The sequence below is a fragment of the Gymnoscopelus braueri genome (genome assembly GCF_963280865.1).
Source record: "Gymnoscopelus braueri genome assembly, chromosome: 4".
NCBI lineage: Eukaryota > Metazoa > Chordata > Actinopteri > Myctophiformes > Myctophidae > Gymnoscopelus > Gymnoscopelus braueri.
The window spans coordinates 3,426,313-3,445,034 of record NC_137605.1 but is presented as its reverse complement, the minus strand read 5'-3'; the positions used below and the strand labels follow the sequence as shown (position 1 = coordinate 3,445,034).

Below are 18,722 nucleotides of genomic sequence, written 5' to 3'. Positions count from 1 at the left end.
AGGTCCTCTACTAGTGGCTCTTAGGTCCTCTACTAGTGGCTCTTAGGCCCTCTCCTAGTGGCTCTTAGGCCCTCTCCTAGTGGCTCTTAGGCCCTCTACTAGTGGCTCTTAGGTCCTCTACTAGTGGCTCTTAGGTCCTCTCCTAGTGGCTCTTAGGTCCTCTACTAGTGGCTCTTAGGTCCTCTACTAGTGGCTCTTAGGTCCTCTACTAGTGGCTCTTAGGTCCTCTACTAGTGGCTCTTAGGTCTTCTACTAGTGGCTCTTAGGTCCTCTACTAGTGGCTCTTAGGTCCTCTCCTAGTGGCTCTTAGGTCCTCTACTAGTGGCTCTTAGGTCCTCTACTAGTGGCTCTTAGGTCCTCTACTAGTGGCTCTTAGGTCCTCTACTAGTGGCTCTTAGGTCTTCTACTAGTGGCTCTTAGGTCCTCTCCTAGTGGCTCTTAGGCCCTCTCCTAATGGCTCTTAGGCCCTCTCCTAGTGGCTCTTAGGCCCTCTACTAGTGGCTCTTAGGCCCTCTCCTAGTGGCTCTTAGGCCCTCTCCTAGTGGCTCTTAGGCCCTCTCCTAGTGGCTCTTAGGCCCTCTCCTAGTGGCTCTTAGGCCCTCTCCTAGTGGCTCTTAGGTCCTCTCCTAGTGGCTCTTAGGCCCTCTACTAGTGGCTCTTAGGCCCTCTCCTAGTGGCTCTTAGGCCCTCTCCTAGTGGCTCTTAGGCCCTCTCCTAGTGGCTCTTAGGCCCTCTACTAGTGACTCTTAGGTCCTCTACTAGTGGCTCTTAGGCCCTCTACTAGTGGCTCTTAGGTCCTCTCCTAGTGGCTCTTAGGTCCTCTACTAGTGGCTCTTAGGTCCTCTCCTAGTGGCTCTTAGGTCCTCTACTAGTGGCTCTTAGGTCCTCTCCTAGTGGCTCTTAGGTCCTCTCCTAGTGGCTCTTAGGTCCTCTACTAGTGGCTCTTAGGTCCTCTCCTAGTGGCTCTTAGGTCCTCTACTAGTGGCTCTTAGGTCCTCTACTAGTGGCTCTTAGGTCCTCTCCTAGTGGCTCTTAGGTCCTCTACTAGTGGCTCTTAGGTCCTCTCCTAGTGGCTCTTAGGTCCTCTACTAGTGGCTCTTAGGTCCTCTCCTAGTGGCTCTTAGGTCCTCTCCTAGTGACTCTTAGGCCCTCTCCTAGTGACTCTTAGGTCCTCTCCTAGTGACTCTTAGGTCCTCTACTAGTGGCTCTTAGGTCCTCTCCTAGTGGCTCTTAGGTCCTCTACTAGTGGCTCTTAGGTCCTCTCCTAGTGGCTCTTAGGTCCTCTCCTAGTGACTCTTAGGCCCTCTCCTAGTGGCTCTTAGGCCCTCTCCTAGTGGCTCTTAGGTCTTCTACTAGTGGCTCTTAGGTCCTCTCCTAGTGGCTCTTAGGTCCTCTACTAGTGGCTCTTAGGCCCTCTCCTAATGGCTCTTAGGCCCTCTCCTAGTGGCTCTTAGGTCTTCTACTAGTGGCTCTTAGGTCCTCTCCTAGTGGCTCTTAGGTCCTCTACTAGTGGCTCTTAGGTCCTCTACTAGTGGCTCTTAGGTCCTCTCCTAGTGACTCTTAGGTCCTCTACTAGTGGCTCTTAGGCCCTCTACTAGTGGCTCTTAGGTCCTCTCCTAGTGGCTCTTAGGTCCTCTACTAGTGGCTCTTAGGTCCTCTCCTAGTGGCTCTTAGGTCCTCTACTAGTGGCTCTTAGGTCCTCTCCTAGTGGCTCTTAGGTCCTCTCCTAGTGGCTCTTAGGTCCTCTACTAGTGGCTCTTAGGTCCTCTCCTAGTGGCTCTTAGGTCCTCTACTAGTGGCTCTTAGGTCCTCTACTAGTGGCTCTTAGGTCCTCTCCTAGTGGCTCTTAGGTCCTCTACTAGTGGCTCTTAGGTCCTCTCCTAGTGGCTCTTAGGTCCTCTACTAGTGGCTCTTAGGTCCTCTCCTAGTGGCTCTTAGGTCCTCTCCTAGTGACTCTTAGGCCCTCTCCTAGTGACTCTTAGGTCCTCTACTAGTGGCTCTTAGGTCCTCTCCTAGTGGCTCTTAGGTCCTCTACTAGTGGCTCTTAGGTCCTCTCCTAGTGGCTCTTAGGTCCTCTCCTAGTGACTCTTAGGCCCTCTCCTAGTGGCTCTTAGGCCCTCTCCTAGTGGCTCTTAGGTCTTCTACTAGTGGCTCTTAGGTCCTCTCCTAGTGGCTCTTAGGTCCTCTACTAGTGGCTCTTAGGCCCTCTCCTAATGGCTCTTAGGTCCTCTACTAGTGGCTCTTAGGTCCTCTCCTAGTGGCTCTTAGGCCCTCTCCTAGTGGCTCTTAGGCCCTCTCCTAGTGGCTCTTAGGTCCTCTACTAGTGGCTCTTAGGTCCTCTCCTAGTGGCTCTTAGGTCCTCTCCTAGTGACTCTTAGGCCCTCTCCTAGTGGCTCTTAGGCCCTCTCCTAGTGGCTCTTAGGTCTTCTACTAGTGGCTCTTAGGTCCTCTCCTAGTGGCTCTTAGGTCCTCTCCTAGTGGCTCTTAGGTCCTCTACTAGTGGCTCTTAGGTCCTCTCCTAGTGGCTCTTAGGTCTTCTACTAGTGGCTCTTAGGTCCTCTCCTAGTGGCTCTTAGGTCCTCTCCTAGTGGCTCTTAGGTCCTCTACTAGTGGCTCTTAGGTCTTCTACTAGTGGCTCTTAGGTCCTCTCCTAGTGGCTCTTAGGCCCTCTCCTAGTGGCTCTTAGGTCCTCTACTAGTGGCTCTTAGGTCTTCTACTAGTGGCTCTTAGGTCCTCTACTAGTGGCTCTTAGGTCCTCTCCTAGTGGCTCTTAGGTCCTCTCCTAGTGGCTCTTAGGTCCTCTCCTAGTGGCTCTTAGGTCCTCTCCTAGTGGCTCTTAGGTCCTCTACTAGTGGCTCTTAGGTCTTCTACTAGTGGCTCTTAGGTCCTCTCCTAGTGGCTCTTAGGCCCTCTCCTAGTGGCTCTTAGGCCCTCTCCTAGTGGCTCTTAGGCCCTCTCCTAGTGGCTCTTAGGTCCTCTACTAGTGGCTCTTAGGTCCTCTCCTAGTGACTCTTAGGTCCTCTACTAGTGGCTCTTAGGTCTTCTACTAGTGACTCTTAGGTCCTCTCCTAGTGGCTCTTAGGTCCTCTACTAGTGGCTCTTAGGCCCTCTCCTAGTGGCTCTTAGGCCCTCTCCTAGTGGCTCTTAGGCCCTCTCCTAGTGGCTCTTAGGTCTTCTACTAGTGGCTCTTAGGCCCTCTACTAGTGGCTCTTAGGTCCTCTACTAGTGGCTCTTAGGTCCTCTCCTAGTGACTCTTAGGCCCTCTACTAGTGTCTCTTAGGCCCTCTCCTAGTGGCTCTTAGGCCCTCTCCTAGTGGCTCTTAGGTCCTCTACTAGTGGCTCTTAGGTCCTCTCCTAGTGACTCTTAGGCCCTCTACTAGTGTCTCTTAGGTCCTCTCCTAGTGGCTCTTAGGTCCTCTCCTAGTGGCTCTTAGGCCCTCTCCTAGTGGCTCTTAGGCCCTCTCCTAGTGGCTCTTAGGTCCTCTCCTAGTGACTCTTAGGCCCTCTACTAGTGGCTCTTAGGCCCTCTCCTAGTGGCTCTTAGGTCCTCTCCTAGTGGCTCTTAGGCCCTCTCCTAGTGGCTCTTAGGTCCTCTCCTAGTGACTCTTAGGCCCTCTACTAGTGGCTCTTAGGCCCTCTCCTAGTGGCTCTTAGGCCCTCTCCTAGTGGCTCTTAGGCCCTCTCCTAGTGGCTCTTAGGTCCTCTCCTAGTGACTCTTAGGCCCTCTACTAGTGGCTCTTAGGCCCTCTCCTAGTGGCTCTTAGGTCTTCTACTAGTGGCTCTTAGGCCCTCTCCTAGTGGCTCTTAGGTCCTCTCCTAGTGGCTCTTAGGTCCTCTCCTAGTGGCTCTTAGGTCCTCTACAAGTGGCTCTTAGGCCCTCTCCTAATGGCTCTTAGGCCCTCTCCTAGTGGCTCTTAGGTCCTCTCCTAGTGGCTCTTAGGTCCTCTACTAGTGGCTCTTAGGTCTTCTACTAGTGGCTCTTAGGCCCTCTCCTAATGGCTCTTAGGCCCTCTCCTAATGGCTCTTAGGTCCTCTACAAGTGGCTCTTAGGCCCTCTCCTAATGGCTCTTAGGCCCTCTCCTAGTGGCTCTTAGGCCCTCTCCTAGTGGCTCTTAGGTCCTCTCCTAGTGGCTCTTAGGCCCTCTCCTAATGGCTCTTAGGCCCTCTCCTAGTGGCTCTTAGGTCCTCTCCTAGTGGCTCTTAGGTCCTCTACTAGTGGCTCTTAGGTCCTCTACTAGTGGCTCTTAGGTCCTCTACTAGTGGCTCTTAGGTCCTCTACTAGTGGCTCTTAGGTCTTCTACTAGTGGCTCTTAGGCCCTCTCCTAGTGGCTCTTAGGTCTTCTACTAGTGGCTCTTAGGTCCTCTACTAGTGGCTCTTAGGTCTTCTACTAGTGGCTCTTAGGCCCTCTCCTAGTGGCTCTTAGGTCCTCTCCTAATGGCTCTTAGGCCCTCTCCTAGTGGCTCTTAGGTCCTCTCCTAGTGGCTCTTAGGTCCTCTACTAGTGGCTCTTAGGTCCTCTACTAGTGGCTCTTAGGTCCTCTACTAGTGGCTCTTAGGTCCTCTACTAGTGGCTCTTAGGTCTTCTACTAGTGGCTCTTAGGCCCTCTCCTAGTGGCTCTTAGGTCTTCTACTAGTGGCTCTTAGGTCCTCTACTAGTGGCTCTTAGGTCCTCTACTAGTGGCTCTTAGGTCCTCTACTAGTGGCTCTTAGATCCTCTACTAGTGGCTCTTAGGTCCTCTCCTAGTGGCTCTTAGGTCCTCTACTAGTGGCTCTTAGGCCCTCTCCTAATGGCTCTTAGGCCCTCTCCTAGTGGCTCTTAGGTCTTCTACTAGTGGCTCTTAGGTCCTCTCCTAGTGGCTCTTAGGTCCTCTACTAGTGGCTCTTAGGTCCTCTACTAGTGGCTCTTAGGTCCTCTCCTAGTGACTCTTAGGTCCTCTACTAGTGGCTCTTAGGCCCTCTACTAGTGGCTCTTAGGTCCTCTCCTAGTGGCTCTTAGGTCCTCTACTAGTGGCTCTTAGGTCCTCTCCTAGTGGCTCTTAGGTCCTCTACTAGTGGCTCTTAGGTCCTCTCCTAGTGGCTCTTAGGTCCTCTCCTAGTGGCTCTTAGGTCCTCTACTAGTGGCTCTTAGGTCCTCTCCTAGTGGCTCTTAGGTCCTCTACTAGTGGCTCTTAGGTCCTCTACTAGTGGCTCTTAGGTCCTCTCCTAGTGGCTCTTAGGTCCTCTACTAGTGGCTCTTAGGTCCTCTCCTAGTGGCTCTTAGGTCCTCTACTAGTGGCTCTTAGGTCCTCTCCTAGTGGCTCTTAGGTCCTCTCCTAGTGACTCTTAGGCCCTCTCCTAGTGACTCTTAGGTCCTCTACTAGTGGCTCTTAGGTCCTCTCCTAGTGGCTCTTAGGTCCTCTACTAGTGGCTCTTAGGTCCTCTCCTAGTGGCTCTTAGGTCCTCTCCTAGTGACTCTTAGGCCCTCTCCTAGTGGCTCTTAGGCCCTCTCCTAGTGGCTCTTAGGTCTTCTACTAGTGGCTCTTAGGTCCTCTCCTAGTGGCTCTTAGGTCCTCTACTAGTGGCTCTTAGGCCCTCTCCTAATGGCTCTTAGGTCCTCTACTAGTGGCTCTTAGGTCCTCTCCTAGTGGCTCTTAGGCCCTCTCCTAGTGGCTCTTAGGCCCTCTCCTAGTGGCTCTTAGGTCCTCTACTAGTGGCTCTTAGGTCCTCTCCTAGTGGCTCTTAGGTCCTCTCCTAGTGACTCTTAGGCCCTCTCCTAGTGGCTCTTAGGCCCTCTCCTAGTGGCTCTTAGGTCTTCTACTAGTGGCTCTTAGGTCCTCTCCTAGTGGCTCTTAGGTCCTCTCCTAGTGGCTCTTAGGTCCTCTACTAGTGGCTCTTAGGTCCTCTCCTAGTGGCTCTTAGGTCTTCTACTAGTGGCTCTTAGGTCCTCTCCTAGTGGCTCTTAGGTCCTCTCCTAGTGGCTCTTAGGTCCTCTACTAGTGGCTCTTAGGTCTTCTACTAGTGGCTCTTAGGTCCTCTCCTAGTGGCTCTTAGGCCCTCTCCTAGTGGCTCTTAGGTCCTCTACTAGTGGCTCTTAGGTCTTCTACTAGTGGCTCTTAGGTCCTCTACTAGTGGCTCTTAGGTCCTCTCCTAGTGGCTCTTAGGTCCTCTCCTAGTGGCTCTTAGGTCCTCTCCTAGTGGCTCTTAGGTCCTCTCCTAGTGGCTCTTAGGTCCTCTACTAGTGGCTCTTAGGTCTTCTACTAGTGGCTCTTAGGTCCTCTCCTAGTGGCTCTTAGGCCCTCTCCTAGTGGCTCTTAGGCCCTCTCCTAGTGGCTCTTAGGCCCTCTCCTAGTGGCTCTTAGGTCCTCTACTAGTGGCTCTTAGGTCCTCTCCTAGTGACTCTTAGGTCCTCTACTAGTGGCTCTTAGGTCTTCTACTAGTGACTCTTAGGTCCTCTCCTAGTGGCTCTTAGGTCCTCTACTAGTGGCTCTTAGGCCCTCTCCTAGTGGCTCTTAGGCCCTCTCCTAGTGGCTCTTAGGCCCTCTCCTAGTGGCTCTTAGGTCTTCTACTAGTGGCTCTTAGGCCCTCTACTAGTGGCTCTTAGGTCCTCTACTAGTGGCTCTTAGGTCCTCTCCTAGTGACTCTTAGGCCCTCTACTAGTGTCTCTTAGGCCCTCTCCTAGTGGCTCTTAGGCCCTCTCCTAGTGGCTCTTAGGTCCTCTACTAGTGGCTCTTAGGTCCTCTCCTAGTGACTCTTAGGCCCTCTACTAGTGTCTCTTAGGTCCTCTCCTAGTGGCTCTTAGGTCCTCTCCTAGTGGCTCTTAGGCCCTCTCCTAGTGGCTCTTAGGCCCTCTCCTAGTGGCTCTTAGGTCCTCTCCTAGTGACTCTTAGGCCCTCTACTAGTGGCTCTTAGGCCCTCTCCTAGTGGCTCTTAGGTCCTCTCCTATTGGCTCTTAGGCCCTCTCCTAGTGGCTCTTAGGTCCTCTCCTAGTGACTCTTAGGCCCTCTACTAGTGGCTCTTAGGCCCTCTCCTAGTGGCTCTTAGGCCCTCTCCTAGTGGCTCTTAGGCCCTCTCCTAGTGGCTCTTAGGTCCTCTCCTAGTGACTCTTAGGCCCTCTACTAGTGGCTCTTAGGCCCTCTCCTAGTGGCTCTTAGGTCTTCTACTAGTGGCTCTTAGGCCCTCTCCTAGTGGCTCTTAGGTCCTCTCCTAGTGGCTCTTAGGTCCTCTCCTAGTGGCTCTTAGGTCCTCTACAAGTGGCTCTTAGGCCCTCTCCTAATGGCTCTTAGGCCCTCTCCTAGTGGCTCTTAGGTCCTCTCCTAGTGGCTCTTAGGTCCTCTACTAGTGGCTCTTAGGTCTTCTACTAGTGGCTCTTAGGCCCTCTCCTAATGGCTCTTAGGCCCTCTCCTAATGGCTCTTAGGTCCTCTACAAGTGGCTCTTAGGCCCTCTCCTAATGGCTCTTAGGCCCTCTCCTAGTGGCTCTTAGGCCCTCTCCTAGTGGCTCTTAGGTCCTCTCCTAGTGGCTCTTAGGTCTTCTACTAGTGGCTCTTAGGCCCTCTCCTAGTGGCTCTTAGGTCCTCTACAAGTGGCTCTTAGGCCCTCTCCTAGTGGCTCTTAGGTCTTCTACTAGTGGCTCTTAGGCCCTCTCCTAGTGACTCTTAGGCCCTCTCCTAGTGGCTCCCAGTTGCTTGGATAAAGAACTACAAGGAATAAGAGGGTTTTTTATTTTTGGTCGGTGAAACCGCCCCTATAAGTGAGGTTTGGATATTTGTACAACAAATCCTGCGCTGTGATTGGCCAAAAATGTACCCAGTCTATTCAGGACTGTGATTGGCCAGTGTCACATGACACATGTGCATAGCCCTATATAAGAAACCATAACTTAAAAAAAAACATACATTTGTTTTTTTGAAGTTATGGTTTCTTCCATCATAAAGAGTGTTTCAATAAATGTATTTCTTTTTTGTACATGATTGGTTGACTCCATTCAGTATTGTGATTAGCTAGCAAGACACCGCCCACTTCACACAGGGTGTGATTTTTTTTTATCATAATGTGTTATTGTAGTAGGCATATGGTTATTCTTACATTCTCCTATTGTAAAGAAAAAAGTGTCGCCTATTACACTAGATAAAAATAAGAAGAATGAAGGAAAATAAATAATGTATTAATGCCTGGTAAATGTTTGTTTGCTTTCACCGCCAACGCTGCTGCCTTACTGTATACTTGATCTGCTTTGAGAAATTAATTTTGAGAAACAATAAAAAAGTAATAATGAAAGACCAGAAAAAGCACAAATAAATACATAAATAAAGAAAACATATTTTGCGGCTCCAGACAGATTTTTTGTAATTTTTTGGGGCCAAAAAATTGCTCTTTTGAGAATAAAGGTTGCCTACCCCTGCTATAGACTGAAACGGAAAAGCATTTACACCAATTATTCATACAAAGACGCATCAGCACTTGGCTGTTGATTTTAAAACAATGACCACAACGACAAGAATAAGAAAGGCTGACTTCTCTGTCTGGTCAGACTCTTTGTAAATAATGTTTAAATTGTTCAATCAGATTAATAGACAGGATTCAACCATTTCTTCTTTGTGTTCATTTGGAGTATTACCGACCTGGGCATAATATTCCAACTGACATCTCTTACATAGGGACACAAATACACTACAAATCTTTGCATACCATTCTCATTAAGTTGTCCTATTGTTATGTATGTGGTCAGCATACTGTACTGTAACTGCGTTTACATGGACATGGGACAACATTTCTTCATTCAGAATTAAATCATTCTGATCAGAGATTCCCAACTTAACTGTTTACGTGGATAAATACAAGTAAATGCCTCGTTCAAATGCCTCAAAGCATGTATTCTGAATATTACTTTAGACATGGCCAAACTGGTGCTGATGTGTTTCGTTTTGTTCTTTTCAACCAACCAGAGAGAAAGGATCAGAATAAGTGTTACCTTCTGATCAGTCCGGATGGGAATGTTGTCTTCCAACTGACATGCTTACATGAGTGCCGGCATTTCTATTCTGATTGAGCTGTCTTTCTGAATACAAGTGGAATATTAGAGTCTATGTAAATGCAGTCATGGTCTTAGATATTTAAATATAACACTAAACATGTGTTTTCTCCTTACAAGGTTGCATGCACAGAGAGAGAGGCCTTAATGAGTTGAGCTTAAATACAGACAATTGTCAGTGGTGGAAAAAGTACTATAATTATGTCTTTACTTAAGTAAAAGTGTCAATACTGCAATGTAGAAATACTCTGTTATACAAGTGAAAGTCCGGAATTCCAAATTTACTAGAGTAAAAGTACAAAAGTATTGGTATCAAAATATACTTAAAGTACAAAAGTAAAAGTACACATTATGCAAAATGTCCCATTTCACAATGCATAAAATGTATTAAAATATTTTGAAAATAGCCGATCTACAAGCTCACAATGCGTCGCATTGTGAGCTTGTAGCTATTTTCAAAATGGCCGAAATGTATATATAGGAGTTCAAGTTGTTAATGTATGTTTCGTCATGATAATCTAAATCTACAAAGTAACTACAAACTAGTTTTCATATAATTGTAGTGGAGTGAAAAGTACAATATTTGCCTCTGAGATGTAGTGGAGCAGAAGTTAAAGTACTGAAAACTGGAAATACTCCAGTAGATTAAAAAATACCGAAACATTGAGCTTAAGTACAGTACTTGAGTACATGTACTTAGTTACTTTCCACCACTGACAATTGTCATCTACACGTGGACTTTGCAATAAACCTCACTAAACGCTCTTCTCTACACATGCAGTAGAGAGTCCTCAGTTCACTCCAGTCTTTTCTACACTCCGGGTCCATGTCTATACACTGTGTCTCTGTGCAGAGGCTGTTTCCTTCCTCTCTCTGTGTCTTCCATCGTCCTCCAGGGAAATCCCGTACTCAAAGGCAGGCAGAGAGCGGTTGATCTTTTATTCCTCATATGGTTTCATCCCCAAAAAGCATCAGTTATGTTTAGACCTGAGGCCTCATTTAAACATAGGCCTCCCTCCTCTCTGCAGCCACCGCTTGCTGCTGCTGCTGCTGCTATAATAGTGTGGCTTCACTCTGAGAATAGCTGAGCTGCTATTGCTGGAAGGCTGCACGATAATATGATAATATCCCACAGAATGAATCATACACACACACGCACGCACGCACGCACACACACACACACACACACACATGCAAGCACACGCACATGCAAGCACGCACACACACACACGCACATGCATGCACAAACACACACATGGGCAGTGGTGTAAAGTAACTAAGTACATTTACTCAAGTACTGTACTTCAGTGCAATGCTGAGGTACTTTTTTACTGTACTGGAGTATTTCCAATTGTCTATACTTTTACTTCTACTCCTCCTACTACATCTGAGAGGCAAATATTGTACTTTTACTCCACTACAATTATTTGAAAACTTGAGATATAAATGATTACATTATAAAACATACATTAACCACTTTAGCCCCATTTTATACGGCTGTTTGAAAATAGCCGATCTACAAACTCACAACAGTTGTGAGCTTTTTGAATTTTACATTTCGCTTTTTGAATTTTGAATTCCGGACTTTCACATGTAACAGAGTACTTCTAAATTGCAGTATTGATACTTTTACTTAAGTAAAACATTTGAGTACTTTTCCCACCACTGCTCACAGGGGACGGGGGACGGGGGACGGGGGTCAAAGAGCACAGGACACACACTGGCGAAACGGCACTCGATCATTTCCTTAATAACAACAGATAACAGATTTGATAAGTTTAGAGAAACAGTGTTGTTTACCTGTCATCCTTTTTATTTGGCTTGCATTGTTAGAGAGAGAGAGAGAGTGAGAGAGAGAGAGAGAGAGAGAGAGAGTGAGAGAGAGAGAGAGAGAGAGAGAGAGAGAGAGAGAGAGACATGGAGAGAGAGAGAGAGAGAGACATGGAGAGAGAGAGAGAGAGAGAGACATGGAGAGAGAGAGAGAGAGAGACATGGAGAGAGAGAGAGAGAGACATGGAGAGAGAGAGAGAGACATAGGGCATGTGCATGAAACAAATCTTACACTTTCATTATCTGCATCAATCTGTCCGGATCATTTTCTCTTTCCTCGGTTGGGGTTGTGTTCCAAAACAAACTCTGCGCTCCCTCTCTAGCCCTCTAACAGCCCACAGGCTCCACATGGAATATGGGAAATCTGGGAGCTGAGATATCTGTCCTCAGATCCGTCCACACCCTCACATAGGATATGAACCCCACCCTCCACCCTCCGTTAGGCTAGCCCGCCACCCTTACACCAGACCCCCCCCCCCCCCCCTAGCTGGAACAGGACTTCAGTTTGTATGTACTTTGTTCCACCAGTGCTGCAGGTGTAGAGGCCCTGGCCCGGCAGTTTTAACGGGTCCGCTGCCGACCCCAGATTTGGGGAAGTCATGGACCAATGCGTTGTGAACGGCCATTTAAAAGAGAAAAACTTTTTTTTTTAATATTGTGAAAATCGTCATTTAGATTGAAAATGATCAAAACAGGTTGAATGGTCATTGGGCCTAATTGGGATAGTATGTATGTAGTGTGTGTGCGTGTGCGTGTGGGTGTGGGTGTGTGTGTGTGTGTGTGTTTGTGTGTGTATGTACTGTATTCTAATGTGTTAATGTTTGTATTGTCATATTTTTTTACTCAGGACTCTTGGAAGAATATTTTTTGGCTAAAATAGATCCTAATAAAGTCGAGTCAAGTTTGAAAGTGGTTATAAATCATCTGCATTGTTATTGATACCGATTTGAAAAAATAAAGTGAAAAAATGACCAATATATAACAGTGGTTCTCAAAGTGTGGTCCAGGGACCCTCAGGGTTCCTTGAAGAGGTTCTAAATGGACCCTTACAGGTCTGTAAGTTATGGGGTCTTTGAAGCACAGTGATATAATATCAGTGGGTCAGTATCCAGGTGTGAGAGCATCACCACCCAGTAGGAAGTAGGAAAAGTCTTCTTTTTCCAGGTTGGCACCACGCCCTCACCACGCAGCACGCCCTCACCACGCAGCACGCCCTCACCACGCACCACGCCCTCACCATGCAGCACACCCTCACCATGCAGCACGCCCTCACCACGCACCACGCCCTCACCACGCCCTCACCACGCACCACGCCCTCACCACGCAGCACGCCCTCACCACGCCCTCACCACGCACCACGACCTCACCACACACCACGACCTCACCACACACCACGACCTCACCACACAGCACGCCCTCACCACGCAGCACGCCCTCACCACGCACCACGCCCTCACCACGCACCACGCCCTCACCACGCACCACGCCCTCACCATGCACCAAGCCCTCACCACACAGCACGCCCTCACCACGCACCACGCCCTCACCACACAGCACGCCCTCACCACGCACCAAGCCCTCACCACACAGCACGCCCTCACCACGCAGCACGACCTCACCACGCAGCACGCCCTCACCACGCACCACGACCTCACCACGCACCACGCCCTCACCACGCACCACGCCCTCACCACGCACCACGCCCTCACCATGCACCAAGCCCTCACCACGCACCACGCCCTCACCACACAGCACGCCCTCACCACGCACCAAGCCCTCACCACACAGCACGCCCTCACCACGCAGCACGACCTCACCACGCAGCACGCCCTCACCACGCACCACGACCTCACCACGCACCACGCCCTCACCACGCACCACGCCCTCACCACGCACCACGCCCTCACCACGCACCAAGCCCTCACCACACAGCACGCCCTCACCACGCAGCACGCCCTCACCACGCAGCACGACCTCACCACGCAGCACGCCCTCACCACGCACCACGACCTCACCACGCACCACGCCCTCACCACGCACCACGCCCTCACCACGCACCACGCCCTCACCACGCACCAAGCCCTCACCACACAGCACGCCCTCACCACGCAGCACGCCCTCACCACGCAGCACGACCTCACCACGCAGCACGCCCTCACCACGCACCACGACCTCACCACGCACCACGCCCTCACCACGCACCACGCCCTCACCACGCACCACGCCCTCACCACGCACCAAGCCCTCACCACACAGCACGCCCTCACCACGCAGCACGCCCTCACCACGCAGCACGACCTCACCACGCAGCACGCCCTCACCACGCACCACGACCTCACCACGCACCACGCCCTCACCACGCACCACGCCCTCACCACGCACCACGCCCTCACCACGCACCAAGCCCTCACCACACAGCACGCCCTCACCACGCACCAAGCCCTCACCACACAGCACGCCCTCACCACGCACCACGACCTCACCACGCACCACGCCCTCACCACGCACCACGCCCTCACCACGCACCACGCCCTCACCACGCACCACGCCCTCACCACGCACCACGCCCTCACCACGCACCACGCCCTCACCACGCCCTCACCAAGCAGCACGCCCTCACCACGCACCACGACCTCACCACGCAGCACGCCCTCACCACGCAGCACGCCCTCACCACGCAGCACGCCCTCACCACGCCCTCACCATGCACCACGCCCTCACCACGCAGCACGCCCTCACCACGCAGCACGCCCTCACCACGCAGCACGCCCTCACCACGCAGCACGCCCTCACCACGCCCTCACCATGCACCACGCCCTCACCACGCAGCACGCCCTCACCATGCACCACGCCCTCACCACGCACCACGCCCTCACCACGCAGCACGCCCTCACCATGCACCACGCCCTCACCATGCACCACGCCCTCACCACGCACCACGCCCTCACCACGCACCACGCCCTCACCACGCACCACGCCCTCACCACGCACCACGCCCTCACCATGCAGCACGCCCTCACCACGCAGCACGCCCTCACCATGCAGCACGCCCTCACCATGCAGCGCGCCCTCACCACGCAGCGATGCCAACCGCTATAAAGCACCTAAAAATGGATCTGGTGGAAAGTTTTCCCCTGAAAACGGGAAAAGCTTATAAAAACAAGGAGGGAGAGAGAGAGAGAGAGAGAGAGAGAGAGAGAGAGAGAGAGAGAGAGAGAGAGGGAGAACAGAGCTCGGAACAGAGACTGTTCCGAGCTCTGATGCTGCATTCACACTGACAGATTCACAGCATATTTGTATCTTTGTATCTCAACTTTTTTGTAGCTTCGTAGCTGTTGTAGCTTTGTAGCAGATACAAGCGTCTTCATGTATCTTTATATCTTCATGTCTCTGGCTTCCATTGAAAAAAGCATGGTAGCCTAATATCTCTCTGTAGCTGCCAGTATGAACGTAGCATGGAGTGGAGGATGTTGGGCGAGCAGCCAGGTCCCGGCCTCCTCTCCATGCAGGCTGCTTTCTGCTTTTCACCACGACTCCCTTTCCTCCATGAGTGTTACCTATACACAACCTCTCCATGCAGGCTGCTTTCTGCTTTTCACCACGACTCCCTTTCCTCCATGAGTGTTACCTATACACAACCTCTCCATGCAGGCTGCTTTCTGCTTTTCACCACGACTCCCTTTCCTCCATGAGTGTTACCTATACACAACCTCTCCATGCAGGCTGCTTTCTGCTTTTCACCACGACTCCCTTTCCTCCATGAGTGTTACCTATACACAACCTCTCCATGCAGGCTGCTTTCTGCTTTTCACCACGACTCCCTTTCCTCCATGAGTGTTACCTATACACAACCTCTCCATCCAGGCTGCTTTCTGCTTTTCACCACGACCCCCTTTCCTCCATGAGTGTTACCTATACACAACCTCTCCATCCAGGCTGCTTTCTGCTTTTCACCACGACTCCCTTTCCTCCATGAGTGTTACCTATACACAACCTCTCCGTCCAGGCTGCTTTCTGCTTTTCACCACGACCCCCTTTCCTCCATGAGTGTTACCTATACACAACCTCTCCATGCAGGCTGCTTTCTGCTTTTCACCACGACCCCCTTTCCTCCATGAGTGTTACCTATACACAACCTCTCCATGCAGGCTGCTTTCTGCTTTTCACCACGACTCCCTTTCCTCCATGAGTGTTACCTATACACAACCTCTCCATGCAGGCTGCTTTCTGCTTTTCACCACGACTCCCTTTCCTCCATGAGTGTTACCTATACACAACCTCTCCGTCCAGGCTGCTTTCTGCTTTTCACCACGACTCCCTTTCCTCCATGAGTGTTACCTATAGCTTCACCCTCTGCTCTGTGTGTTGGAACGCCAGCTGTGCTAGAAAACCCTCAGTTTGTAGAAGGTGCTGCAAGTCAGTGGTTCTCAAAGATTATGCCAAATTAATATGTATGTGGATTGGGGGGGGTTAGGCGGGTGGCAGTTAGGGGTTAAAGGACAATTTCGGTCGGGTGCCGGAAGTGTCGCAAAAGCTCGACTTACGGTTGAACGCATTCAAGACTGACACGTTGCATAGTGCTGTAACGCTATTAACATCAGATCAGAAAAAAAAGGGGAAAAAAGCTATTAAAATATGCGATTTAGAGCAAGGACCATAGGCGCGGGTTTTTAACTGCGGCAGATCCGTTATGGAGTTATGAAATGTCTGTACTGCACCAACTCGTCCTATGATATGATAACATAATAAGAAAGGTAGGAAAACTGGCGGGCGAAATTCTCCTCTAAGTGTCTTGCTCAGGGACTCCTTGACACAACTTAACAGAGGTCTCCCCATCCCTCCATCTCTTAAAAAAAAACAGAAAATATACATGTTCACGTCGGGATACCAATTATTTGATCAGCTCCACTGATCTCATCCCCGGAGCCCATGAGCCCATGAGCCCATGGTGAGAACCTGAGAACCCATGTGTTCTGTAACACTGATCACATGTCTGAACAGCGAGCCAACGGTACACATTAAACCCCATTCATCCTCATCATGTGAAGGCCGTGCAGCTTGTTGGAAAGGGAGAGAAAACATGATCCCTCACCGAAAGTAGACCATCAAATGTTTTATGACTTATGAGAGAAATGAGAGGGAAGAAGGTTATATATTTCATGTGTCGTTTTAGACAGACGGTCAAGGATGAGTCGGTTCATTAAAAACTGTGCAGGAAAAGAACGCCGTATATTTAATGTGTCATTGAAAGGATGCTGTCGGGCAGAAACCTCTTATCTCCATATCTTTGTATTTCTTCATGAATTAACGTCCTACTTGATACTACAGCGTCACGCACACAAGCATCACAAGAAGCAGATCTACAAGCTCAAAACGCGGCGCGATTGTGACACGTTTTGAGCTTGAGGATTGAATTGCTGCTTTTGAATTTGAATCCTAGAAAAGTAACATTTTTTGGAACATATGAGGTTTCCACCCCACAGAGATGATTCATAGTTTGTTTAAAGAAAGATGGAAAATAACATAAAATATAATAAGACACGTAACAGCTCATTACAGCTCATTAAAAAACAAAATGTTCCTTCTCTGGTCAAGGTCGTGTTGGAGAAGGGAAGAAGCAGGTGTTTTCTCTTCTGTTCAGAACAAGTGAAAACGGCCCGTTCAACTTCAAACTCCATTTCAACCACGTTATAGATCCAGGGACCACGTTATAAACCACGTTATAGACCCAGGGACGTGAAAAACCTTTAACTATACTACCTGCTTTCGATTACTTTTTTAATCTAAATTATTTGTATTAGTTAGAACAATGGTTCTCAAAGCGGGGTGGTACAACATATTGGCCCTGGCGCAAAATAGTTTCAGATGGGGGAAAAAATAAAACGGCCAAATACATAATAAACTAGAAAAAGTGTGTATAATAGGCCAATAGCTATAATAGGCCAATAGCTATAATAGGCCAATAGCTATAATAGGCCAATGTGAAAAGGGTTCCATTTCTTCTTAGGCCTTTCACAGCAATCGGATACTGCATTGAACGTGTTTTGCTAAATTACACCTGCTGGTGGCGCTATAACAGGCCAATGTGAAAAGGGTGGCATTTCTTCCTCTGCCTGCTGGGAATCTGTGTGCAAAGGTTCACGAAAATTGCACGCTGCGTTCATAATTTGAGGCATTTTGTTCAAAACTGACCTATCCTGGAAACTTTGGAGGCCAATATTAGCCAATTAGGATGGAATATGAAATATCAGACACATGCGTCTTGACCGCATGCGACTATAGACACTGTGTGGCGAATTGCGTGATTGTTGGACAGAATCTGAAGGAGTAAAAGCAAAAAAAATTGTTTTACAAAAGTCAGCCTCCTGGTGGCGCTCTAAAAGGCAGATGTGAAAAATGCAGGGCAGAGGTTTTTCCTTGGCCTCTAGGGGGGTGTGCGTGCAGCGTTTTACATGCTGCAGTTCTAGGTAAAAACACAAATCAGCCTTTTATAGCGCCACCATGAGGCTGATTTGAAAAATTTCAAGTGGCATTTCTCCCTCGCCAGTGTGAATGTGTGTGCAACATTTCACGGAAATGGCATGCTGCGTTCATGATGTGATGCTGTATCTGTATGGGAGCTAAAGTACCAGTACAACTCATTGCATTTGTCCACAGCCTGTCTGGGGGACACGCAGGGACGTGCACAGATAGACTCTACGTGGTGCTAGAGCACCTGCCCTTTGCCCTCTTGACCAGAAGTGCCCTTTTGAAAAAAGTTTACAGCAGGGGTCTTCAACAGGGGGTCCGGGACCTCTAGGGGGTCCTCAGAGTTACTACAGGGGGTCCGCCAAATCTTTATGTGACATGATTTTTCTTTTTACCATAACCACTCGAAACCTAACATCCCTTTTCTGAGGAGAACTTTAGCCAAAAATAGCAGATCTACAAGCTCACAACGCCTCGCGCTGCGAGGCGTTGTGGGCTTGTAGATCGGCTATTTTTGGCAAAGAGGTATAGGTGTAGAGGGAAAAAAGAGCAGACCAAGTAAACAAAAAAAAGTATAATTTACTTGAGCACCTGCCCCTCAAAATGTCTGTGCACGCCACTGGGGACACGTCACCGTAACCCACAGTAATAGAATAAAAAGGATATGAAACCAAACGAAAAGCAGTGCAACCCACCATGACTCCGGTGAAGAGGCAGACCGTCTTGCCACAGCTGGTCTGGGGGGACACGTCCCCGTAGCCCACCGTTAGGAAGGTGATGGCAATCAGCCACAGCGCCGTGTCCATGTTCCTGGTGGTCTCTGCCGTCTGCCTGCAGGGGGCGATAGAGAGCATCGTTGTTGTTGTTGTTGTTGTTAAGGTTTGTTTGATAGGGACGGTGTATGACAGTTATGCAATGCATTTCATTCTCAGACCGCTCTATTTAAAGGGTCTACACCATGAAAATCACTTTTTTCTTGTTTTTTTTGTATTTTTTGGGGTCCCCAGTGTCTCTTGTACCCCAAAAAATGTTTTTTTTTTAATTCAGTCATTCCTTCTCATTTCATGGATTTCCAGAAATGTTTATGAGGTCACAAACATTATTGATGGCAAACCCAATGTTAAATGAAAAGTGCCCGAATCGCTCCGAAACTTTTTCTACCCCCCCTAAGTGGGGGTCTACGAACAAATACTTCGGGCTCTGATTTTGGCTCCGCCCCCCGGAAGTGGGTGAAACAGGCACCTCAAACACTTGGTGGAATTGTTCAAAAATGTTCAAAGTGTTTTTTTTTTATTTTGTATTTTTCTTAGATGCTTCTTTTTATGCAGAATTTTTCAATTTTTTTAAAATATTTTTTTTTAATATTTTTTTTTATTAACAGACACAATTGACTTGGGATGAGTATATCTGAGTGAT

General features: G+C 49.3%; 1 protein-coding gene across 1 annotated transcript in view; it reads right to left on the bottom strand.

The window, feature by feature from the left end:
• The window catches only part of kcnn4 (potassium intermediate/small conductance calcium-activated channel, subfamily N, member 4), a 57,498-nt gene that overhangs the window by 21,316 nt on the left and 17,460 nt on the right, over positions 1-18,722 (bottom strand). Inside the window, exon 4 of the mRNA XM_080425302.1 lies at positions 18,002-18,137. Coding sequence (XP_080281428.1) covers positions 18,002-18,137 — 136 coding nt within the window. The remainder of the gene's footprint in view (positions 1-18,001; positions 18,138-18,722) is intronic.